The sequence below is a fragment of the Anastrepha ludens genome, chromosome 6 (assembly GCF_028408465.1).
Source record: "Anastrepha ludens isolate Willacy chromosome 6, idAnaLude1.1, whole genome shotgun sequence".
NCBI classification, from domain to species: Eukaryota; Metazoa; Arthropoda; class Insecta; order Diptera; family Tephritidae; genus Anastrepha; species Anastrepha ludens.
This window is the reverse complement of record NC_071502.1, coordinates 13680828-13707527: the sequence shown is the minus strand read 5'-3', so window position 1 is coordinate 13707527 and position 26700 is coordinate 13680828. Positions and strand designations below refer to the sequence as shown.

Sequence of the window (26700 nt, the reverse complement as noted above, 5' to 3'; positions counted from 1 at the left end):
TGTCTTCCCATCAGAGGCGTAGCGAGCTTTTTCAGCGCCTGAGGCAAGATGACAAATTAGCACCACGAAAAAAAAGTTCTATATTATATCCGTACGATTTCGTCGCCCTCTTGGTCTGGCGCCTCAAACGGCCGCCTTACTCGCCTCGCCCTCGCTACGCCTCTGCTTCCCATTATGTGTTCGAAGCCGTTGTTGTTGTGAGACACCAATATTCACTAATTTACTGGTTGCCAAGATAAGAGGGAGCTTACAGCTTTCGTATTGCGAATAAACCCGACGCCTCCGGTGAGATTATAATTGACGCTTACGCCACTTCTGGGTATTTGGAGGAAGACCTATTTGTGATGTGCGTCTGGACGTTTTTCCTCAAATGGAGTGAACTACTTTTTTAAGCTGACCCCGAACGGCAGGTGGTTTGTTTTTTATGAGGACCTTTTTGTGACAGAAACACATGCGCGTTGTTTCGAACCTGTGCACTTCCGAATGGTAGTCACGTACCAATACATTTTTGATAGAGCTTCGTTATTTCCAAAAAAGTTAAATTTTGTTGAGCAGAATTGTTTCAAATGCATATTATAAATAATAAAGAACGGTCAAGATTAAAAACAAAAAAATAAGAGGCGAAGGATAAATTCAAAAAATTAGCCTAAACCCTAAATTGCTATTAATATAAACAAGTACTGATTTGGGTTTTCCTAATCATAAACAAAACTTTTTAATTATTTTGACGGCATATCAAAATTACACAATATACTTATAAAATTCTGGAAGCTCAAACTTTTATACCCAACGCGTATACCGCGGCCGCCGTAGCCGAATGGCGTGGTGCGTGTCTACCATTCGGGAGTGCATAGGTTCGAATCTCCATGCATGAAACAGCAATTGATAGGAAAAGTTTTGTCTAATGGCGGTTGCTCCTCGGCAGACAATGGCAAACCTCCAAATGTATTTTTGCCATGAAAAAGCTCCTCATGAAAAACAAACCATCTGCTGTTCGGAGTCGGCTTAAAACTGTAGGCCCCTCCATTTGAGGAACAGCATCAAGACGCACACTACAACTTTGTGTTTATTTATTCAAAATAGTCCCTTCTGGCCTCGATACACTGTTTTGCGTTTCAAGTCATTCACTGGAATGCCCTCAGGATGTCGGTACAAGCCTTTGGATGACCTCCACGGACGCAAAATGTTATCCTTTTATGGCGAAATGCAATTTTCCGAATAGGTAGAAGCCAGAGGGAGCCATTTCAGGTGAATACGGTGAGTGATTGTAGGTTAAAATGCGATTTCTAGTCAAAAAATCAGTCACAAGAGTGGATCGATGCGATGGTGCAGTATCATGCAATAAGCGCCAGCTTCCTCCTTTGCGGTATTCAGGGCGAATTCGACGAATGCGATGCAACAAAAACTTCAAAACGTCAAGATAGAAAATTGCATTGTCGGTTTGTTCCGTTGGCACGAACTCCTTGTGGACAATCTCCTTGGAATCGTAAAAACAAATGAGCATCGACTAGATTTTTGACTTCTGCAAACGCGATGTTTTTGGGTGGTGGCTCGTCTGGGGCCTTCCATTCGACACTTTGACGCTTAGTTTCAGATTCATGTTGGAAATACTACGCTTCATCATCTGTGACAATGTTGTAAAGGAAGTTCTCGTCTTTCCTCGCCTCTTTAATGAGGTCTTTCAAATGTTGAATTCTGAGCAATTTTTGATCCTCAGTTAACTTGTGCGAGATCGTGAGCCCGAATGATCAGTTAAAATGCGATAAATCTGTGTTATGGTGATATTCAACTCCGATTCCGTACCTTTCAATGATGATTTCGGTTCATTTTTGATAAATTCATTGTCATTTATGACCGCACAACCATCTCTGAAACGATTAAACAACTCATGGACTCTGGCACGAGATAGACAATCATCTTAAACTTCATAAACTTCTTTTATCAACGATTTTAAACAATTTGATTAGCTGGAAGCTCTTTGTTCGAAACTCATTTTTGTACCGATGACACAAACATACTGACACTTTAGACGCAATAACTTCATTTCCACTGCACCGAATGTCACCAAACTTTCACTGGAATTCGATTCAAAAGCGATTCTTCTACTCGTACATACGATTCCAGAGCCTCCCAACTTCCGACTTTGGTGAAATATCTGAATCGAAATACTGGATTCTGATATTTATGAGCCGTGTAAGGGGACGTATAGATGGATCATGATTCAACAGGCGCCTTAGGATATTTTTAAACGACATTCAGAATCTTTGCAGTAATTGTCTATACCTCCTTTATGCGGCGATATTTTAGAAAGCACTTCTTTGAAATTATTGATTGCGAAATATAAATTTCTGCTTTGGGTATAAAAATTTTGTTATTACTTGTTCTTAGCAATTAATTGCACGCTTATGTTTATAAAATATTGGTTTGTGCACGAATTTGAATTTACTTACACGTTTTGCTTATTGTTGTTTGTGGTGATAACAAACAATTTATTCATTTCAATAGTCGCTTAGGTTCTATAAAAGCACCACGGGCTCTCAAAATGTATTCAGTTTCAATTTAAAGATTTTATAATTAAACAAGTGAAAAATTTCACGCTCTAAAAATGGTCAAAATTATGGTAAGAAACAAATAACTCTTTAAATATTTCCTGTTACATTTTGAATTAAATTTTAGATAATCCTCGCTGTGTGTGTTGCGCTGGCAGTGGCACATCCACAAGGTTACGGAGGCGGTAAAGGCCGTGGTGGTAGCCAAGGTGGTGGCCATGGCGAACAACAAGGAGGATTCGGTGGCAGTCTAGGTGGTGGCTACGGTGGCCAACAAGGAGGATTCGGTGGCAGTCAAGGTGGTGGCTACGGTGGCAGCCAAGGTGGTGGCTACGGTGGCAGCCAAAGTGGTCGCGGCGGTGGACATTATTGAAAAAGTTACTCTAGCTAATGAATCGATAAAATGTCCAACTTGAATCAAGTTTCGTTGAAATGTAAATTTTTTAAAATATAAATACATAGTTACATACTTGTATGTATGTTTGTAATTTTAAAGCGTAAATTCTATCTGGCATTTTTAATTAAATTGGCTGTAAATGCGGTTTACAAATTTTTTTAAAATAGGCCTGAGTATACTGAATCCTTGTTATTTTAATTGTCGCAGTTCTGATTGACTGAACCAGTGAAGCCGTCCAATCAGTCACTTCCGTAAAATGAGTTTTTTCCATTTGGATAGGTTAAAAAATCGTATAAAGCGAATTTCCCTAATTCTTCAATCCGAGGCACAAGCGAGTCCTGCGAAGTCAATCGAAATGTTAAGAAAATAAAAACTATGTGATGCGTACACTTCAGTTAGGTGTTTGGTCGAGCTCCCCCTCCTATTTGTGGTGTGCGTCTCGATGTTGTTCGGTTGCTTTTTTTAAATACTGTCTGTTCGGCCACCAATTTTAAAATTAATTAAAACTCTTTTATTTTCATACAACTTTATAATTTATTTTCCAATTTAAGATTTACGCGATCGTGTGTTTGTTGTTCTTTTGACGTGATAACGTCTTATAATTCGATTTAACAGGCTGCACGCACGAAAAAATGTGTCGTTACCGTAATCATTAGTGTTACCTTGCTCATATGTCGTTACCTTGCTCATTGCCGTTACCTTGCTCATTTGTCGTTACCTTGCTCATTGCATTGAATGAACTGCAAGCGAAAGCGCGGAACGAACGACAAAGCAAACAAAGCAAACGAACGGCAACGTTCGACATCTTGCTCTCTCCTACTTAAGCGAGCGTATATATGTATGTATATGCGCATATGTACATATATAAATTCACGTATTTGTATTTGCATATGCCTTCTTATTGATTATTATTAATTTGATTCACTTGAAGAATTTAAAATAAAACCAAGTTTGTTAATAATACCTGTTGTTTTAATGTTATTATTATTTTTTGACGTGATAACGTCTTATAATTCTATGTAGCCGGCTGCACACACCAAAAAATGCGTCGTTATCTTGCTCATGCGTCGTTACCTTGCTTGAACAGCATGTTATGTTATGTTATGTTATGTTATGTTATGTTATGTTATGTTATGTTATGTTATGTTATGTTATGTTATGTTATGTTATGTTATGTTATGTTATGTTATGTTATGTTATGTTATGTTATGTTATGTTATGTTATGTTATGTTATGTTATGTTATGTTATGTTATGTTATGTTATGTTATGTTATGTTATGTTATGTTATGTTATGTTATGTTATGTTATGTTATGTTATGTTATGTTATGTTATGTTATGTTATGTTATGTTATGTTATGTTATGTTATGTTATGTTATGTTATGTTATGTTATTTTATGTTGTGTTGTGTTATGTTGTGTTATGTTATGTTATGTTATGTTACGTTAAAGTATATTATGTTATGTTACGTTAATGTTAACTCATTCTCTATATCCATACAAAATATCTATCAAACAAATAAAATTAAAATTTTCTTTTGAAAAATGCAACCATTCAATCAGTATTTTCTTATGACATTATCACGTTAAACTATCGCCAGTAAACCGACTTTACAGACAACCTCTTTTTTTACAATTGCTGAAGTTAACCGGTCCCAGCTGATGTCGAAATTCAAGTCTCGAAATGTTTGCTTAGCCCAGCTTGTATATAATATATGTGTGTACAGTTTGTCAAGAATATCTTTGCACAGTGAAGAAAGATTTAAAATTTTAGCTTTGATCAAGAATTCCAACAAGAAATAAAAAAGAAATTCATTCATTTGAGTTTTTTTGCAAATGGTATGAAATGTGAAAGGGGTACGAAATTATTTAGTTATAAAGTGATTGTCTTCAGTGCTACAAGTGATCTCAGATTTGAATAAAAAAAATGCCAGGAAAACGAGTTTCAAAAAATATTATTCAATTAGTGTATTTCAATCACTACAAAGGCAAATCAGACAGAGAAACCGCCGATATGTTCTCACTCAAAATTAGAACTGTATATAATAGAATAAACCGTGCTGAAAATGAAGGAAGACTCGAGTTGAAAGGATCTACAGGCAGACCAAAAAAAAACTATCTATAATAGCCCGCAAACAGTACAAGAGGATTAGACCTTCAAAGAAAGGAAAAACGGGTTAAGAGTTTCTCATGAAACTGTTCGAAAAGTGTTGCAAAAACACAAATATTCTTCAAGAGTGGTTAGGAAAAAACCCCTGATATCAGCACAAAAAGTTGATAAAATATTGCGATTTGCCACCGAGCACATATCACTTCCTATCAGATGAGACGAAAATGATGCTCTACTACCATGATAGACCGCAGAGAGTTTGGCGTAAGCCTCTCACAGCACTACAAAACAAAAATATTATTCCTACCCTAAAGATTGGGAAACTATCAGTAATGGTTTAAGGTTGTATATAATGAAATAATGACCAAGGAAGTATATCTTGATATTTTAAAAAACGAACTGACTTCCAGTATTAAAAAATTCGACTTTGTTGACCCGGAAAATCGGAACAAATTTAAATACAACTACTATCAAGATAATGATGCCAAACATAAATCTTATTTATGCAGGTCCTGGTTACTCTACTCTACTCTACCAAAGTTATTGATACTCTCGCCCAAAGTCCCGACATTAACCCAATCGAAAATTTGTGGGTTCATTTAAAAAGAAAAGTAGGAAAAAGATCGCCAACTAATAAAAATGAATTAACCAGAATCACCAGAGAAGAGTGGGGAAAAATACCATTTGAATATGATATTCCGAAACTAATTAAATCAATGCGAAGTCGTCTTCAAGCGGTAATTGACACCCAAGGAGGACATATCGCACCCTAAATACAAAAGAGTCACAACTCAAAATTTTCCACACTCGAGCTTGACTTGTTTACAGTAGCACAGAAAACAAACTATGTGAAATATCACGCTGAAATTTGCCATGTAAGCTTATAACAGTCCTAGCAAATATATTTCTTGTTTTTCCATCTGGTGCATAGACGAATAAATCAGAAGGTTTTCCGACACGTGAGCAAGCCACATAGAGCTGTCCATGTGAGAAGCATGGATTCTCCAAATTTAATCCACACACTTGTAAGGATTGTCCTTGTGCTTTGTTAATAGTCATTGCGAAAGCGAGTCGCTTCGGGAACTGTAAACGTTTGAATTCGAATGGCATATCTGTCGGTATCATTGGGATACGTGGCAACAGTACGTCTTCACCTTTGAATTTTCCAGTCAAAATTGTTGCTTCGATAACATTGTTCATCATTTTCTTGACTGACTGGCAAATCACCAGAAACAAGAACGACAAAAAAAACTAAATAAGCTCACAAAACAATTAAGAAATACTATAAGAAACGCAAAAAACTCAGAACTGCATGAATACTCATCTAACTTGTCACCTACAGAAGCTTCTGACTACTCACTCTGGAAGGCAACGCAAAAGATGTCACAACCCATGCCTCCCAATGCAGCGATAAAAACGTGTAATGGAGATTGGGCAAAAACTGATAAACAAAAAGCAATAGAGTTTACCAAACATCTATCAAATGCTTTCTACCCATTTCCGAGTCAAAGTGCGGAGGTATACTCAGAAGTTAACGAATTTCTCTCAGCTCCGTTTCAAATGGATTTTCCAACTGTACGATTTACCTGGAAAGAAGTTAAATACGCAGCAACCAAAACTTTAAAACCAAAAAGGCCCCAGGTTACGATCTAATAACTAGTAAGGTTTTAAAAGAACTGCCCATATGTGGATACAAACTCCTCACCATTATTTTTAACGCGATGATCAGAAAAGAGTATTTTCCAACTCAGTGGAAAGTTGCTGAAATCATCCTTATACAAAAGCCAGGGAAGACCCCAATGGAAGGCCAATAAGTCTATTGCCTGTTGCCTCTAAGCTCTTCGAAAAGCTGCTTTTAAAAAGGATAAATCCAATAATTGCGCAAAGTCAAAGGTGCTCCGCATGTGTGCCAATGCGCCAAGGTTTGTACGAAACGAGATATTGCACCGTGACCTAAAAGTTACGACAGTTTTCGAAGAAATAAACAACTTCAGCCAGAGATACAACAACCGCCTTGCCACTCATCCGAATAACCGAGCAAATAACCTTTCCAAGATAAGCTACTCCTCAAGATTAAAAAAATGTCAGCCTAACGATTTAATGCAAAGATTTAAAACGTAATATACGTAAATGCAAAAGTTGTAAAATTGTATAATATATGTATATGTTTGTATGTCAAGCTCCACAGCTTTTCCGAAAATGCAGCTAACTGATCCCACGACGACAGTTCGTTGCTAGATGAATTTTCTTCCCACTTGGATTGAGTAGGCTTGTCCAATTTCTGGATTAGTAATTCCACTATGATACAGTCGGCGATTTGTTCTTTTGACCCAAGCGACTGCAACGCGCTTATGTGTGATGTAACCTTGTCTGTCAACTCCCGCAGCTTGCTTGCGGATGTATCTGCCCTGTCCAGTCCAAAGATCTGTCTGATGTGTGCCTGAAATATATATAATTCGCATGTTATCAAAACGTTTTTTGAGTAAATCTAATGAATTTTTATAATTATCATAGTTTCGTTTATCTCCAGAGATTGCATATTGTCCAAAGCAGTACCACTCAAGCAGGAACGCAGGTATTGCAGCTTATCGCTTTGCGTTAGGTCGCCATCGTTGTCAATGACGGAGGTGAACATAGAGAAGAAGTTGCTCCACTCGGTGTAGGCGTCACTAAATTTAGGCAACATTAGCAAAGGCAAGCGAGAACGATTGGCATTCACGATGATCGACTGCTAGTCACCAGTGTTCGCTTTAAATGTCGAGCAGTGCTGCCTGTGCTACGTCTCCCAATCTCTCGTTACAGGTTCGCCTTAAATTTCACTAATGTAGCATCGCATTTGCAGGGCAGGTCACTGGCAATAGACTCAAAGTCCATTTCCTTCAAACTGGTGTGAGCGACGGTGAATGTTGCTTTTAAATCCCCCACTGATTCCATAATTGCTGTCAAGCCGTACTCATCCATGCCTTGTAGCATTTCGATGTTCATCTCTGCTGCTGTATGCTCAAGTCGATTAAAGACTGACAATGTTTTCAGCTTTAAAGACGACACGCGATCTGAAGACGGTTGCCACCTCGTTGGTGCAGTATTCGGTGAATCGCCTCTAATGAAGGTACCATTACCTGGACTTGTGGGAACACAGCTGAAAGTGTCGTACGGGAACACACCTATACCTATCCTTTTGGACACACTGAATTCATTATTCATTTTTATTCATTATTCAATTTAATTTAACGTCGTTATTCGTTCTAAGAAAGAGATCATTCGAGAAGCGTTCTTGCAAACGACGAGACATATAAAATTAGAGTTTCTTTATAAGTTATAAGTTTTTATCTTAACAGTCTTGAATTAAACATCACAAATAAATAGTGTTAATATAAAATAAAAAGTACATGTGGGGGATCTATTCCCCCACAGACTAAGCGACATGTTGATCGTTTGATTTTAAAAACTAACTGACCGGTTAAATAGATAGCGCGCAAATATATAGGCACGGTTTTATGTACACGGAAACCGTTGAAAAAGTTAGTAAATAGAAAATGGTGAAACTTAATTATTAACCGTAAATATATGTAGGTTGCGGTTTCAACTGCTTTGTTTTACAAGTCCCGCAAAAAGTTAATAGGTCTATTTATAAGTTCGTGCGGTTTTACAACAGATGGCGTAACTTGATTATTATTCCATCGATCCACATTTCCAAACATTCATTGGAGAGCTACTGTCGTAAGGCACAAATGTCAGTATAAGTTTTTTATTTGAAGCGTAAGCAACAATATTTTTACCACACTTGAAAATGTCGAATTTCGTGCCAAATAATGTGTTTTTGCGGGGAATTCTTCTTCATTATTTTAATATGAAGAAAAAAGCAGCCGAAAGTCATCGTATCTTGGTGGAAGTTTATGGTGAGCATGCTCTATCTGAGCGAACGTGCCAGAAGTGGTTTGCACGCTTTAAAAGTGGTGATTTTGGCTTGGAAGACGAAGAACGCGAGGGTGCGCCGCCAAAGTTCATGGATACCGAATTGGAGGAATTGCTCGATCAAGATCCGGCTCAAACGCAAGAAGAGGTTGCAAAAACTTTGGGAGTTGATCAATCAACCATTTCCAAACGTTTAAAAGCCATGGGAATGATCCGAAAGGTAGGCCATTGGGTGCCGTATGAATTGAAGCCAAGAGACGTTGAACGCCGTTTTATGGCATGCGAACAACTGCTTCAACGGCACAAAAGAAAGGGTTTTTTGCATCGAATTGTGACTGGCGATGAAAAGTGGGTCCATTACGACAATCCAAAACGTCGGGCAACGTATGGATACCCTGGCCATGCTTCAACATCGACGTCGGCGCAGAATATTCATGGCCTGAAGGTTATGCTGTGTATCTGGTGGGACCAGCTGGGTGTTGTGTATTATGAGCTACTGAAACCGAATGAAACGATTACGGGGGATGTCTACCGACGACAATTGATGCGTTTGAGCCGAGCACTGCGAGAAAAACGGCCGCAATACGCCGATAGACACGACAAAGTTATTTTGCAACATGACAATGCTCGGCCACATGTTGCACAAGTGGTCAAAACATACTTAGAAACGCTCAAATGGGATGTCCTACCCCACCCGCTGTATAGTCCAGACCTTGCGCCATCCGATTACTATCTCTTCCGATCGATGCAACATGGCCTGGCTGACCAGCACTTCCGTAATTACGATGAAGTCAAAAAATGGATCGATTCGTGGATTGCGGCAAAACCGACCGAATTTTTCACAAAGGGAATCCGTGAATTGCCAGAAAGATGGGAAAAAGTAGTAGTAAGCGATGGACAATATTTTGAATATTAAATTTGTAACCATTTTACGTCAATAAAGTTTCAAATTTCGAAAAAAACCGCACGAACTTATTCATAGTCCTATTACCAAACGGTTTTATTTATTGAATAGGTATTAGGAACCACTACGCGACAATAATTAACCACCGTAACAAAATATTTTCGAAGGGTTAACAAATATTATTATATTGAATAATAATTTTTATTTTACACAAGTAAAACACACGACAATCACGTCGGGGTCACCAAAATGTTCGGCCACCAAGCTTTTTTGACAGCTAACTAACTTAAAACTAAGAAAATTAATTAAAACACTTTTATGTTCATACAACTTTATATTTCATTTTCCGATTTAAGATTTACGCGATTGTGCGTTTGTTGTTCTTTTTACAATTGCCAAGATAAGAGGGAGCTTACAGCTTCCACCTTCGGTGTGGTTATAATTGACGCTTACGTCATTTTTGGGTATTTGGCCGAGCTCTTTCTCATATTTGTGGTGTGCTGCTGGACGTTTTTCCTCAAATGGAGAGACCTACAGTTTTAAGCCGACTCCGATGGCAGATGGTTTGTTTTTCATGAGGAGCTTTTTCATGGCAAAAATACATTCGGAGGTTTGTCATTTTTTTCCTATCAATTGGTGTTTCATGTCTGGTGTTTCGAACCTGTGCACTTCCGAATGGTAGTCACGCACCAATTCATTTTTGGTAGAGCTTCGTTATTTCGAAAAAAGTTGAATTTTGTTGCACAGAATTGTTTCAAATGCATATTATAAATAATAAAGAACGGTCAAGATTAAAAACAAAAAAATAAGAGGTGAAGAAGAAATTCAAAAAATTAGCCTAAACCCTAAATTGGTATTAATATAAACAAGTACTGATTTGGGTTTTCCTAATCATAAACAAAACTTTTTAATTATTTTGACGGCATATCAAAATTACACATTATACTTATAAAATTCTGGAAGCTCAAATTTTTATACCCAACGCGTATACCGCGGCCGCCGTAGCCGAATTGATGGTGCGTGTCTACCATTTGGGAGTGCATAGGTTCGAATCTCCCTGCATGGAACAGCAATTGATAGGAAAAGTTTTGTCTAATGGCGGTTGCTTCTCGGCAGCCAATGGCAAACCTCCAAATGTATTTTTGCCATGAAAAAGCTCCTCATGAAAAGCAAACCATCTGCTGTTCGGAGTCGGCTTAAAACTGTAGGCACCTCCATTTGTGGAACAGCATCAAGACGCACACACCTCGATACACTGTTTTGTGTTTCAAGTCATTGACCGCAATGTCTCTCAGGATGTCGGTACAAGACTTTTGGATGGCCTCCACGGAAGCAAAACGTTCTCCTTTCATGGCGAAATGCAATTTTCCGAATAGGTAGAAGCCAGAGGGAGCCATATCAGGCGAATGTGGTGAGTGATTGTTGGTTAAAATGCGATTTCTATTCAAAAAATCAGTCACAAGAGTGGATCGATGCGCTGGTGCATTATCATGCAATAAGCGCCAGCTTCCTTCTTTGCAGTATTCAGGGCGAATTCGACGAATGCGATGCATCAAACGCTTCAAATCGCGAAAATAGAAAATTGCATTGACGTCTTGGCCCGTTGGCATGAGCTCCTTGTGGACAATTCCCTTGAAATCGTAAAAACAAATGAGCAGCGTCTTGATGTTTGCCTTCTCCAAACGCGATTTTTGGGGTGGTGGCTCGTCTTCCATTCGGGTCTTTTACTTTAAGGTGCAGGTTCGTGTTGGAAACACCTCGTTTCATCTTTTCTCGCCTCTTTAATGAGGTCTTTCGAATGTTGCATTCTGAGCAATTTTTGAAGTGAAAACTTCTTTAGAATCGTTGGGAGTGATTTGAGACTCGAAGAAACGAAAAAGCGACACTACGAAGCGTTATATGTGTGTGGCTGCGTACTGCTGAGCCACGCTAGTATAGTGAGTATTGTAGTATGTATACTACACTGCCTATTACTTGCTTTGGTGTTTAGTTCAAGCGCCATACGTATGTATGTTTGTATGTATGCTAGTACGTATGTGCGCGCCTGCGTATTACGGAGCCACGGTGAGCGAGAAGGCATTATGTATACCTATACTACACTACCTAATACTTGCTTAGGCCAAGCGTCCTACGAATGTTTGTGTGTAAGTTAGTACGTCTGTGTAATATATGCGTTACGACGCTCATAGTAGCAACCGCGTGTGCTGTATTGCGTCCGTATTTTTATATTCGTAAATATTTTCATTACCATTTCATTTACCGCAATTGCAGGCGGTGTTGCAATATACCACAATCAAAATGACGGTGCTCGTATTGTAACTCCACAAATAGATCTGAATGCACAGCAACTAGAATCACTGTCTTTTCAGCTCTCTAAAGTGGGAGAAATATGTGCATGCGAAACCAAATTGAGCAATGGAAAAACAGTTTTAATTGTGGCAATTTATATTTCACCGAATCAATCAATAAATAGCATCACGGAATTCATTCACGAAAATTTAATAAAGTACCTATACACCAGAAGTATCGCGGATACTTAGAAAAGATTACGATAAAGTTCCAACGATTTTAAGTGGCGATTTTAACGTAAATTTTGTATTGGACACAGCGGTTCCTTTAATTGACTTTCTCAATACAACATTCAATTTAAAAATGTGTAACAATCGCACTGAATCGACAACACGATCAAAAACAACAATTGACGCGGTATTTCAAAGATATGTTGACAACATCGAAACCAAAGCATTTGTATCATATTTTAGCTATCATAAGCCACTCGTATCATTTGTTGAAATTGAAAACATTGAGGATGAATAATAATAAAATGAAGAAAATAAAATATGAACTTTATAGCAATATTATAATGAACCTATAATTATCCCGCTCCCTAATGCTGCTTTCGTCTCATTCTCTCTCAGTTTGTTTTACGGAAGGTTTCACTTCTATCGCGTCTAACCGTTAGACTGGTATTTTTTGATCCTCAGTTAACTTGTGCGGGATCGTGAGCCCAAATGATCAGTTAAAATGCGATAAATCGATGTTATGGTGATATTCGACACCGATTCCGTGTCTTTCAACGATGATTTCGGTTCATTTTTGATAAATTCATTGTCATTTTCATTCATGTTCATAGTCATTTATGCCCTCACAACCATCTCTGAAACGTGTAAACCACTCAAGAACTCTGGCACGAGATAGACAATCATCGCCGTAAACTTTTTACATCAATTCAAATATTTCGGTAAACGTTTCACCGATTTTAAAACGAAATTTGATTAGCTGGGAGCTCTTTGTTCGAAACTCATTTTTGTACCGATGACACAAACATACTGACACTCTAGACACAATAACTTCGCTTCCAATGAATCAAATGTCACCAAATTTTCACTGGAAGTCAGCTAGGAATGCAACTTCCAACGCACTAACTCATTAAAAAGATGGCGCCATCCAAAACACTTGTATGACTCCCGTCTTGTTTATTTTGTTATTGGACTTCACCTTGTACAAATAGGAGGAGGAGCTCGCCTAAGCACCTGACAGAAGAGTGCGCCAATTATTTATTTCTTATTTTATTGACTGTAATTCCGTGTTTTGCGCCTACGCAACTGGGAATTCGATTCAAACCCGATTCTTCTACTCGTACATACGATTCCAGGTCTTCACAGCTTCCGACTTTGGTGAAATATTTGAATCGCAATACTGGATTCTGATATTTATGACCCGTGTAAGGGGACGTATAGATGGATCATGATTCAGCAGGCGCCTTAGGATATTTTTAAACGACATTCAGAATCTTTGCAGTAATTGTCTATACCTCCTATATGCGGCGCTATTTTAGAAAGCACTTCTTTGAAATTATAATGTGAAATATAAATTTGTTCTTTGGGTATAAAAATTATGTTATTAATTATATTATTTATAGCAATTAATTGCACTCTTATGTTTAAAAAATATTTGTTTGTGCACGAATTTGAATTTACTTATACGTTCTCAAAATTTATTCAGTTTCAATTTAAAGATTTAATTATTAAATAAGTGAAAATTTTCAAGCTCTAAAAATGGTCAAAATTATGGTAAGAAACAAATAACTCTTTAAATATTTCCTGTTACATTTTGAATTAAATTTTAGATAATCCTCGCTGTATGTGTTGCGCTGGCAGTGGCACATCCACAAGGTTACGGAGGTGGTCAAGGCCGTGGCGGACAGCACGGAGGGTTTGGTGGTAGCCAAGGTGTGGGCTACGGAGGCCAACAAGGAGGATTCGGTGGCAGTCAAGGTGGTGGCCATGGCGGACAGCAAGGAGGATTCGGTGGCAGTCAAGGTGGTGGCCATGGCGGACAACAAGGAGGATTCGGTGGCAGTCAAGGTGGCGGCTACGGTGGCCAACAAGGAGGATACGGTGGCAGCCAAGGTGGTCGCGGCGGTGGACACTATTGAAAAAGTTACTCTAGCTAATAAATCGATAAAATGGCCGACTTGAATCAAGTTTCGTTGAAATGTAAATTTTTTAAAATATAAATACATACGTACATACTTGTATGTATGTTTGTAATTTTAAAGCGTAAATTCTATCTGGCATTTGTGATTAAATTAGCTGTAAATACGGTTTAAAAAATTTTTTAAAATAGGCCTGAGTATACTGAATCCTTGTTATTTTAATTGTCGAAGTTCTGATTGACTGAACCAGTGAAGCTCTCCGATAAGTCACTGCCGTAAAATGAGTTTTTTTCCATTTGGATAGGTTAAAGCGAATTTCCCTAATTCTTCAATCCGAGGCGCAAGCGAGTCTTGGGAAACCAATCTAAATGTTAAAAAAAAATATTCGAGGCGTAAACTTCAGTTAGGTGTTTGGTCGAGCTCCTCCTCCTATTTGTGGTGTGCGTCTCGATGTTCTTCCAGAAATGGGGGGACTCTGAAGCCGACTATGAACGGCAAGATGGTTTTTATGAGGAGCTTTTACATAGCAGAAATATACTCGAAGCTTTGCCATTGCCTGTCGAGTGGCGATCGCCATTAGAAACAACTTTTTATATCATTTTGCTGTTCTACGCACGGAGATTCGAAGCTACGCACTCCCGAATGGAAGTCACGCACCAAACCATTCGGCTACGGCGGCCGTCGAAATGTTTATAATATCCCCATCTATTAGCCTTTGACCATTTTAGGAACATTTTACATTTTCTCATTTGTTGGATTAGCTACATTTGTACTAACAGTGGCTCAATAAAGAACTCGGACACCCAAGTGATATGGTTTTAAATAAAAAAACAAAATGCAAATCTAGACAAATTTAACAAACTACCTCACAAAAAAGAACTCGGATTTTATACAAAGTAGAGTTAGGCAAATAATATTTGAGGAAGAAACGTACAATTAATGTTTAGTCGGCAAGCCTTTATTTTTTCCCACAGGATTCAGTCTTGCATGTTAAAGGATCTATTTCCCCCCACTCTTCTTTAATAACATCTCCTAATTCTTCCTTGATTCTAATAACAAGGTTTTTCAGTTGGTTTTCCAAATGAACCCACAGATGTTCAATTACATTGAGGTCTGGAGTTTGTGGAGGTGTTTTGAGGACTTTAGGTTAATTGTACATAAGCAAGAGACGGGCATCAAGTGCCTTATGCTTAGGGTCGTTGTCTAGTATTGGAAATTGTCTTTAATTCCCAACTTTTCAGCACTTTGGAACTTCGGAACGTTGTTTTTTAGCAATTCTTGGTTCACTCGGGCTTTGTGAGACGGTGCCGGGTCCTGTTGAAGCGTCCTTGGTCTGCCACTGAAATGTTTGTCTACTCACGGCTTCAAAACAACAGAATACTTTCCCGATAATATTTCGCATTTATGTACCTTGACGCCAGCCTCGATGAAAACGATTGGAGAGCGTCCATCTGCGATTACAGCGACCCAAACAATTACCTGTGGCGAGTCCGGCCTCCTGGTGGCCAATCGATGATTCAAATGCACGTATGAACGGTTGGTCAAATAAACCCTATCGTTTTGGAAGTTCACCAATTGCTCAATTTGAAAAAGTTTCTGATCAGAAAACACAATGTTCGGAATTTGACCGCTTTGGGACAAGTGAAGCAACTCCTTCGCTCTCTCAAGTCTGACTTGTGGCTGCTTTGGTGTGAGATCACGCGCCTTTTGGATCTTGTAAGGCTTGACTTTGAGATCATTTTTCAGTATGCGGCGGATGCTACGGTCAGATATTTTCAGTTCTGTCGCTATTTGATTGGTTGGGGATTTCGCTTCAGTCGCTACTTCACTTTTTGAACCATTTCACACGACGTTGCAGTCTTTTGATGTTTCGCGGTTCTACCAGTATCATTGTAACGAGTAATGGTGCGATAAACAATAACTTTATTTACTTTAAGATGCTCGAGCTCACGAACAATCGCTGGTTGTGATTTTCCAACCAAATATAATACAATCACACTTTTACGTTTGAAATCCATTACTGATTTTCTTTTTTCGCGTTTAATCTCGGGTAAATGCTTCCGCGCGCTTGTAAACAATACTCTGGACTGTCATTTAGCCAACTTATAGACAGCTGATGCCTGTGCGCGAGCGGTCTGAAGGTGGTTATGCTTCGAGTGCCGGACCCTGTACTTATGTATGGATTTATGTATACACCCATGATTATTTCTTATTTGAGTTTAATAAAAAATTAATTCATACACATGCATGTACAAAGTAATAATCACAAAGCTTTGGCCAACTGACCTCCATACTTACAAGTACATACATAGATACTTTATATTCATATGTATGTATGTATTATATATAATACGTGCCAGTATCTTTTCTTTTACGTGAAGTTAAGGGTTCACAAATAAGTGATACTGTGATTTTTATTAATTGTCTCCTTGGCTTTTGCGTCAGATGTTGCAATTATACTATATATATATTTTTTTAATTTTTGATTAAAAATGTATGCGAGACATCTTGTTTTTGAAATTGATACCAATCGAAGTAAACAAGTCCGTATTTACTTAGTATTTTGCTTTGAGTTCGAGTAGAAGAATGTTTTCGCCATAAAGAGCTATGCAACGCCTGTCCTAAATATGTGCTGAAGTAAAAAGTTCTGAATTTTTTTTGAAAGTTCTGTGAAGGGCGACAGAGTGGAAGTGGACGCTCTGTGGCCTGTACTAAATATGGGCTGAAGTAAAAGAATCTGAAATTTTCTTTAAAAATTCTGTGAAAGGCGGCAGAGTGGAAGTGGAGGTTCTGTGGTCTGAATTTGCGAAACTGCTCAATAGCGAAGGACCCCTGCAAAAACACGTCAACGGATGGAAAAATGTAAATGCAAACTGCAGTGTAGAGTGCAATCTCCTGATTGGCCACATAATTGGTGATGTAGTTTGGTAATGAAGTGTGCAGTTATCCAACTGCTGAGGTGCATGGTAAGATATTCACAAATTGTTTTTTGTGATATGTTGCGGATAGTATTTACATATATTTTCTAAGCATTGGTTCTTATGCAAAAAATTTAGATAACTATTATTATTTTCCAATCACAGGTATGGCCCAATTAGAAGGACTGCATTAAAAAAAATGGCCCAAAACAAACCTGAGGAGCGAGCCACTGGTAGGGCCAACAAATTTGTATACAGAAGTTACGAGTGTTAACGGATACCTACATATATAATAATACATCTATTCAGTTTCAGATGCAAATGCTCTTGTGAAACTTTGAGGTTTTTACAACACTTAAATATATGTATTTAAATTTTTCACTTTTGTAATCTGTTAATGAAATTTTTTATTCATCCTGTAGTACCAAGCAAGGCTATAAAGATAAGTCGAACTTTTATGGAGATCTTCTTCTTCTTAATTGGCACGAAACCCCTTGCACGATTTTGATCGTGTTTAACAAAGCGCGTCAGTCGTTCTTTCTCGCGCTTACCGGTGCCAGTTGGACATACCAGGTGAAGCCAAGTCCTTCTTCACTTGATCTTTCCTCCTCCTCTGCTACCACCAGTTGGTACCGCATCAAATACTTTCAGAGCCGCCGCGTTCGTGCGTCTGTTTCCATTCGGATGACATGCCCCAGCCAACGAAGCCGCTGGATGCGCTATGTCTATATTATCGTAAAGCTCATAAAGCTCATAAAGCTCATCGTTCCATCGCCTGCGATATTCGCCGTTGTCAACGTGCAAAGGTAGAAAAATCTTCAGCAAAATCGATCTCTCAAACACTCCAAGCGTCGCCTCATCAGATGTTGTCATCGTCTAAGCTTCTGCCCCATATGCTCGGACGGGTATGATGCGAGCTTTGTAGAATGTTAGTTTTGTTCTTCGAAAGAGGGCTTTACTACTCAATTACCTACTTAGTCCAAAGTGGCACTTGTTGGCAAGAGAGGTTCTACGTTGGATTTCCTGGCTGACATTGTTATCGAAGCTAAATAAACGAAGTCTTTTACAACCTCGAAAGCCGAGTATAAGCCATACAAGCTCCTTTTCGTACTGTCGAAAGCTTCTTTAAAATCGACAAAAAAATGGTGTCTATCGATTATCCTTTCATGGGTCTTTGCCAATACTTTGCGTATCTATTGTTAATATCTGGTCGATGGTGAATTTGCCAGGCCGAAAGCCACACTGATAAATTCCAATAAGTTGGTTGATGGTGGGCTTCAGCCTTTCACACAATACGTTCGCTAGAAACTTTTGGACGATATTTAGAAGGCTAATGGCGCGGTAATTGGCACATATTACAGTATCACCCTTCTTGTGGATTGGGCAGAGTACACTTAAATTCCAATCGGCAGGCATGCTTGTGACAGCTCGTTAATTCTTGGTCAGTTCATTCTGGCAATAGGGAGGTCTAGTCAGTTATGAAATCTAGAAATTGAAAAACAAGGGTGAAATGACACCCCCCTGCTTTATCCTCGACTGTTTTGAGCTTTGATCTCGAAAGATGGCAGACGATTGCCGACCACACAGGTAGTTCGCGGACCATCTCTTTGGTCCCGGCGGGGGTTCGACTGTAGAATATCATTCAATAGCGTGGAGTGGCTGAGTGTGTCGAAAGCCTTCTTCAAGTCCAGCGCTACAGTCCTCTTGAAGGGGCGGTTTATCCGGATATTTCTGGCGGTGAGTGTTGTGGGGGTACTGTGCACTCTGTGGAATCCATGCTGATGTGTGGCTGGGGTCAGATGTTTCGCGTAGAGTGGGAATAGGAGGGCCTTAGGAGTCTTCACTACTGGGGAAAGGAGAGTTGTCAGCCGATAAGACTCTACTTGGTTGGCGGGTTTCCTAAGTGTCAATATTGGGACCACTCTCTCTGCTTTCCACTTGTCAGGAATTATGAGAGTGGCCAAGGACAGATTGAGGACTCTTGTGAGGACCCATGTTTTTCAGCATCGACATGGTAATTGCGTCGGGGTCAATAGCTTTGAAAGCTCTAGCTTTGTTAATGACTACTTTCACCTCATTGCTGGAGAAATAAAGCGGTGCTTAAATATTTGACAGCTTTTTCGGTCATCTGGTGGTACGACGCTTGACCCTATTGAATGGATAGGTTAGGCTAACAAAGCTCGTGCATCCCTTCGGGTCTGACAAAGTACAACCACCGAAAATCATTGCCATCCTGTCGTTGTACTTCGTCGGGTTCGACAGGAACCTTATTGTGGACTAGAGCTCACACCAGAGGTGAAGTTGCAGGTGCTCAGCCCATTTGATCTGCTTATGTTGAGTAAACAGTTGCCGAATCTTGAAATTGGGAGTGAGGTTGCTCCGAGTTTACTGGGTGAAACCCGAGGCATTGCGATACGTAGAACCGGCTGCAATGGGAATGTGTTTTGTTTGGCAGTTCCTATTGTTTTCGCCTACTCTCTGCCTTCACAAACAAGTAATTTCCCTTCCTTTTATTTGTATATTCTAGGGGCCTGACCCCGCAGTTAATTCAGAAAACGCAATCTTGTATTCTATCATTCTTGAATCTGAATCACCCTGCAAATTACGAATAAATCATTGGAATGTGTAGCTTTTATCGGAAATTTATCGAAATTGGCTGTCAAACTAAAATGAAGGAGTAAAAAAAAAAACATATTAACAAGCGTTTAATAATGACCAGTAAAAAATAAATTTTAATAAAGGAAGTACACAAAAGTATGGTGAAAAAATTATTATGTCGAGAACGTTGCTGAAGCTTCAAAAATTTTGAAGGAGACTGAATTGTTTTCTGAGAAATTATTCCACCCCCATGAGAAGCAACTGCATCTTTTAAGAACTGTGAAGTTATTAACCTCTGAAGGTTTAACTTGGAGGAAAATTAGTCCATTAAGAAGTTTGTATGAACTTGTCAATATTTTTGTAAAATATATTATTACAAATATTTTACGATCGAACTGAATCTTTCTGGGAGACAGACTGCCTGCGTGCTGATGAACTTGCCTTCAACAGTAATTTTCGGATGAGCCGAAGGCTTTTTAAGTGGCTAGGGGTAGTCAGAGGCTCGAAAAAATGATGATTTTCAATAATTTTATTTTGTTAGTCAATTGCTTTATTTTACAAAAATAAAAACATAGCATTAATACATCATGTTTCGACTTGACTTTAGCAAAATTTCAAAAAAGAATTAATAATTGTAAAAGTTATCGCTGTTTGAGTGGAGCCCGTTTCTCCCGAAGTGCCTTACGGTGATCAGCACAAGTTCTTGGAGACTCAATCGGACAAGTGAAATTAGTTTTATTAATAGATAATCTTAAGCCTGATCGAAGCTTTCTTTTAAGAACTAACAATATGACGGCCTCAGGAAATATTTTTCAAATTTTCGAGAAAATCCTTCGATCAGGCACGAATTTTTTATGTGTTTCAAAAGCAGTATAAATTTTATTGAAATCTACCAAGCGGTTTTTAAGTTGCAGTGATCACCAGTTCAAGAAACATAGTTTTGAGAAAAACGCATTTAAAGTTTTGCTATCTGCTCCGAAGCACCCGAGTGCTCTTCGCTAATTATTGAATAACTCGAAAAGTATTTGTCGGACTCACTTCAAATTTTCACACAATATTTTTAAGATATTATAATTTAAGAAAATACAAAAAAAAAATTAAATTTTTTGAAAATTCTGACTACCTCAAACCCCTTAACAACTATGATAATTATAAAGTAAAGTAAAATCATAGTGTTTAGTTTTTTCTCCACAACCGATATTCACAGCAAATAAATAAAATAATGCAAGTAACAATAACAAAAAGAGATACCAAAATGAATTACGTATACGCCATGGAAACAGGGTAATTCACGAATTACTTAGCGAATTGCTTGCTGTGTAACGTATGCTCAACACAATCTCAGATTTATAATACGTTCACATATGGCAGATTACCTGCAAAATCTACAACCAGCTGTCAATCTGCTTTGAGAGGTTTTTTTTTCATAGAAAAAGAAAGGACAAAACGTTTATGGACACACGCTTTTTTCTGCAAAATGAATCCATAATTAATAATATTTAACAAAAATTTTATTAGTATTATGTTTAAAGACCTGTTTTCTTTGGCGGCATCCATTTTTTTTAGTTTTTATTTTGATGTTTCTCCCAGTGATGGTAAATGATTTTTTGAAAAATCCCTACACAGCCCAAAAAAAATCCCTACTTTTCCCTACGCTTCAAAAAATTTTCCCTACAAAATTCCCTACATATTTTTCTCCTGTGTTTACACAATAATGAGGCACTTGCAACGTCAAAATTGAATTATTTGCTTAAACTTTGGGCTTGGTGCTGTTTTTGCACTTTAATAAGAAATTTTATTTCAAAAATATATATAAATACACATATTTATTATATTATAAACACATATATAAAGAAAAATTCAGCAAAAAAACTAAAAATTAGACTTTTTTATTACATTCAGTTCTGTTTAAAATAAGACAGAGTTTCTATTTTTTCAGAATCCGGCACGATTACTTTTAAGATTGGGATTAAATGGTCCACCACTTGCAGCGCGACATTATGTTCAGCGAAGGACATGCTAAGTTTTATTTCGGAATTTCTAGAACTATTTGATTTACTCGGCGTTTTCTTATTCATTTTTGCTTCGGCGTGCTTCTGCAAATCAGAATTGCCGCAGTTCAAAACTTTGTCGCACTCAGCGCACTTGCATTTAAATGGATCGTTAGCCACAGCTTTCAACCAGCCACTAAAATTGTCGTCTTCAAGCCACTTGTTATTGAACTTTTGTTTCCGATACTTGAATTTTTCTCCTGGTGTTCCTCCGAAGAGTCAGTTGAAGAGGAGCAGCTCATTTCTGTAAAATATATAAATTTTAAATATAAAAAAGCTAAAAGTAAACTAAAAACTAATGGAAATTCCCTACATTTACAGAATTTAAAAAAATCTGTCCCTCTTTTTCGACAAAAATCCCTACATGTGGGGAATTTTCCCTACATTTACCATCACTGGTTTCTGCCTATATTCGTAATAATAGTTATCGATAACACAGGGATCTATGTCAATAAGTAGCGTTATTATCTAGGATTATTTTATAATCTCAGATTTTGGGAGAGAAATTTTGCATGGGAAATCGCGCTTTTTAATCACAGATTTTGAGTAAAGCGCGAAAAAGTATATCATCTACTTATAAATATGTGAACGTATTGTAATGATGGCCGCAGCTTTTTATTATATACATCGTAAGTGGTGTCGCAGAAGTATAGAGAGAAATCTTCGATAGTCGCCAACAACCAACGATATTTGACAAATATGCATCAAACATCGATAGCGCCACCGTTGTTTGCTCCACCTCTATCGTTTTTCGTAATATTTTCCACAAGCGAGTGGAAAAAGTAAACTACGTAGTATAACTAGTAAGTTAAATAACAACAAAATATATGCGGGAGATTCGCTTAATATAACAGCAGTGGACGCGTAAAATATAAGTGTGGTGCAGAGTCTCCATCATGTCCATGTTAACGCGTAGTACCGCTCCCGGTTCGCCAAAAGCTTTACATCGTTTCCAAAATTGTATTGCTTTTCTTTGGCCGTCACTTCATTCTGCACCAACCCAAACACAAACACATTCATTACAACGGAAATCAACACAAATGGATCCCATTGATTGCTTAACTAATGAATTAGTGAATCGCAATTCAAAGAAGTGGGATAAGTTGAGATACTCGTTTAATAAGAAAACAAATAAAAGTGAATTAAACTCAGGTTCTTTTAGCGAATGCAATGACATTGCCTCGACCAGTTTTGGTCAGAATGTAAAAATTTTGTCCAAAGGGGTTGTGAGTGACTTGCAGTCTATTCGTGCGCCGCAATTGGGTCTAGATATACGTTCGTTGTCTCAAGCACAGCTAGACAATTTATTGTTATCAACTGTAGAAATAAGAAATAAACCCGATTTTCTATACCTAATTCGGGAGTGCGTCCATCATCAGCAGCTACCATCGAATGAAGTGCTAGTGGATTGCCTTAAATACCTCATGCAATTGTGTCACTTTCAACAGATCGAATCATTGGCAGATCTGTGTAAATTACATGCGCATCCCCTACTTAAAGTGTATGCCAACTTTGCACCCTTCAAAGCGATGGCCATCTGGCGTAGCGGTTGTGCAGATATAGCATTGATGACTTTGCATCGCGGCTATAGCGATTGCGCGGGAACAGATGAGGGCCGTAGAATGGCGCGCTATGTGTTTCGTATCATCATTGAAGATACATTAGCGCTGAAGAGCGAAGCCGTTTTGGTTTCCCTACTCTACGTGGCACGTTCAATATACACGGAGCTAAAGGATATCTTTGTTGTAGCGTGCGTGTGGAAGCAATGTTTCGCTAGTGATTGGTTTTGCGATCAGGAATCGGCGGCTGACCTATACGAAAATTACACAGAATTGCAACACCTCGTAGCCAGGCGGTAGGTGTGCGTAAAATATTATATACAAGGCATTTAAACATTTTCTTTCTTTCCGTTCGTAGATCGAGTTCGCTTTGCTCATCATTTCTACGAGCAAATAATGTGGATGCTGTGCATCGGCTTATTGAATTGTTTTTAGAAAAAGAACAGCGAGAGGCGTGCGCTATCTGTCTCGGTCAATTATTTAATTATCAATGTTAGTAAAGTTTTACTATATATTTAGAAAGAAATAACATAAAAGGAAATACTTTTAAATTTTCAGATTTGCGAAATGATTTGCGTGCTTGCGCTGAGGTAGTGAAGTCCTGCAACGCGTTGGATATGCCACTAAATGAAATTCAAAACGAGCAGTTTTTGAGTTTGTTCCTAAATCAGCCGGCCACAGCTGCTACACGAAAACCAATTAAAGAGTTTCAATATAAGTTTTAAAAGCTCGAAGGCTATAAGTTATCGCCAGATATCTCAACAGTTCTGGAATCATATGTCAAGAGTTCTGGGTCTATCTGTCGATATTTTTTAAATAAGTTAATCAAACTCTAGTGTTGATCTTTGAAAAGAGCGGTCATTCATATTCACGTCATACTTGAAAATACTTATGTCTATCGCAATATTACACATACAATGATTCATTATGTAAAGTTTATAATAAAGTAATATACTGTTTAAATGTTGCAAGTAGATAATTATTTCTTTTTATTATCAAGTTGCTTTTAAGAACACATGCCAATATAAAAATTACCATGTTTGATTTGAAATGTTACCTATTTCCCTTATTCTACAAATAAAAGCTACCGTTATTATTCGGGCAACTCTGTGACTCCCATGCAATCATTGCAACGTGCAATCAAATGACGATAACAAAGTGCCCGTAAACATTGCTGGCAACGCGTACGCGTTTGATATTTCGTGCAAATACAACAACGCTTACGTCGATCTAATGTTTTGGACATCAGCACCAAACCTTCAGGTAAATTAATTTTCTCTAATGGTACAAAGCCTTTAGCTGAATTCTTTTTCGCTTCTTCACAAGCGCTGACTAGTAGTTTCTCTGTTGACTCACCCAACACTTCGCATATTTGTAGCTTTTGTGCAAGGCTGAGTTTGTTCCTCGCTTGAAGTTGCCGTTTTAGTTGCATTTGTGTGAGATAAAGGCCTAGATCGCGTTGAAATTCACGTTGCGTTGGTGCGCTGCTAATACCCGATGTAGAGAGCCGTAACAGGATCCAGGCATTTAAAGCTGCAAAGTTCATAATACGATAAAATAAAGTTAAAGGCCAGTTGTTTGGCGCTTCTGGAGCAGCGTTAGTAGTGCTAAAAATTTCGATAGCTTCTTCAAAGTGGTTACATGATCGTATGCTCGATTTGAAAAGACGATCAACTGCTACTTTGCCGGGTAATCCATTTGATAGCAAAAAAGGAGCTGCTTCACCACGCCCGCGCACTAAACAACCAATGTCAGAGTATAATTGTTGTGGTGTTTCATTTAATAATAAAGTTTTCGGTAATTCTTCGGATTCTTTCGGCAATGCACCCACCAAAGTCAATTGTCTTTCTCTCAACTTGGTCGCAATTTCCGTACTTGTGTAAAGTTCAGGCAAAACAATATTGCGATTGCTACCCTTAATGTCCGTTACCAAATGTAGAACTGAGCGTTCACGTCTATTTTTCGTACCTGTTTGATTTGTAATTAACATATTACAAATATACAAGGATTTTGCGTCGCATAATACAGTTAGATGCAGGTTTTCCTGGTGGTCGTTCATATCTACTTTCATATCGTGTACAACACAATTACCACTGGGAGAGTAATACGAACGGCAGTTCGCTAGAAATCGTTCCCATACTTCTTGAATTTGCAAAAAATTCCCGAACGCACCCGTCTTGGAAGCCGGTGCACCAAAACTAATAAAGGTCGTTAAAAATTCAAATCGTTTCCATGGCATAGTAGCACGAAAAATCGAATTTCCTAATTCCCAGGTCCACAATTCCTTCAATGGGCCGGGATGCGAAGTGTTACGAAATATACCACATAAATAATTCAATCCCAACCATGCACGCAGTTCCACGATATCTGTACTTTTCTCAAAGGACGACTTCCCTTTATGGCTGCGTATCCTCTCATTAGTATGTGTTAGAATTGTAGCCAATAAACGCTCGTCCATAAGCAAATACCAAGCTTCAAGTGGATTTTTAAGCTTGGTTGCAGGCCCCTTTCCCGTCGGGAGCTGCTGTAGTACAACTGAATCAGTTGGAATAGATCGTTTGTAACATGTTTTATTATTACTCCAAACACGTCCGTTAGGCGACTTAAACTCGTTTACAGTCTTTGACCGCTTACTACGACTAGGCATTGGCAGTGGACTCGATTCTTCAGCATCACTATGCTCATTAATAAAATCACATTCATTGTATTCTCCTTGAAATTGTGCGGATACTATATCTTGTTCTTTATCATTGAGGGGATCCGTGCACTCGTCTTCAAGGTCTATATCACTAAAAGACTGCTTCACTTCGTCTTGTAAAACGGGCTCAACATACTCTGTGCCTGCAGTAACTATAGATATTTCTTTTAAAGCTTGCAGAGATAGCTTATTATCGTCCTCCTCTGAATCACTCATTTTTGCCGGTAATTTATCTGGGTGGTTTATATTATTTCTCAATTAATAAAAATTGTCTATTATTCGCTGCGTAAAATCTTTGACTGCGTTTGACAACAAAAAGCGAAAAGGGTTAAGCTTAGTGTGCACGGTTGCATTTTCCATTAAGGGCTTACTTTGTTTACTTTCTTCATCCTTTTCAGTCTTTAAAATGCTTCGCCTTTAATATATAGTATGTACTGCATTATATATATGTATATAATATATTTCTATGTATTTTATGATTGAACGTTATAGTCAATATAATATATTGTTTACAGCTTAAAGGGTACATACACCACAATGGTTTGCTGGCGCCATCAAGCGAT

The 26700-nt window shown here is 38.2% G+C and overlaps 4 protein-coding genes across 4 annotated transcripts; 3 read left to right on the top strand and 1 right to left on the bottom strand.

Annotated features, from left to right (window-relative positions):
* Positions 1-2530: 2530 nt before the first annotated feature.
* LOC128867937 (uncharacterized) lies at positions 2531-3095 on the top strand. Its single transcript, XM_054109576.1, has 2 exons — positions 2531-2620; positions 2677-3095. Exons 1-2 carry the CDS (start codon positions 2606-2608, stop codon positions 2920-2922), a joined length of 261 nt encoding a protein of 86 aa, XP_053965551.1. The 5' UTR covers positions 2531-2605; the 3' UTR covers positions 2923-3095.
* A 4984-nt stretch (positions 3096-8079) lies between these two features.
* Positions 8080-14313, top strand: LOC128868951 (TATA-binding protein-associated factor 2N-like). The gene is made up of 2 exons (XM_054111607.1): positions 8080-8145; positions 14005-14313. The coding sequence occupies exons 1-2, from the start codon at positions 8080-8082 to the stop codon at positions 14311-14313; spliced, it is 375 nt and encodes a 124-aa protein (XP_053967582.1).
* Positions 14314-22605: 8292 nt separating this feature from the next.
* On the top strand, positions 22606-24368 carry LOC128866681 (uncharacterized). The gene is made up of 3 exons (XM_054107585.1): positions 22606-23735; positions 23798-23931; positions 23998-24368. The coding sequence occupies exons 1-3, from the start codon at positions 22777-22779 to the stop codon at positions 24162-24164; spliced, it is 1260 nt and encodes a 419-aa protein (XP_053963560.1). The 5' UTR covers positions 22606-22776; the 3' UTR covers positions 24165-24368.
* A 34-nt stretch (positions 24369-24402) lies between these two features.
* Positions 24403-26475, bottom strand: LOC128866679 (uncharacterized). Its single transcript, XM_054107584.1, has one exon. The coding sequence runs from the start codon at positions 26351-26353 to the stop codon at positions 24533-24535; it is 1821 nt and encodes a 606-aa protein (XP_053963559.1). The 5' UTR covers positions 26354-26475; the 3' UTR covers positions 24403-24532.
* Between the last annotated feature and the right edge of the window lie 225 nt (positions 26476-26700).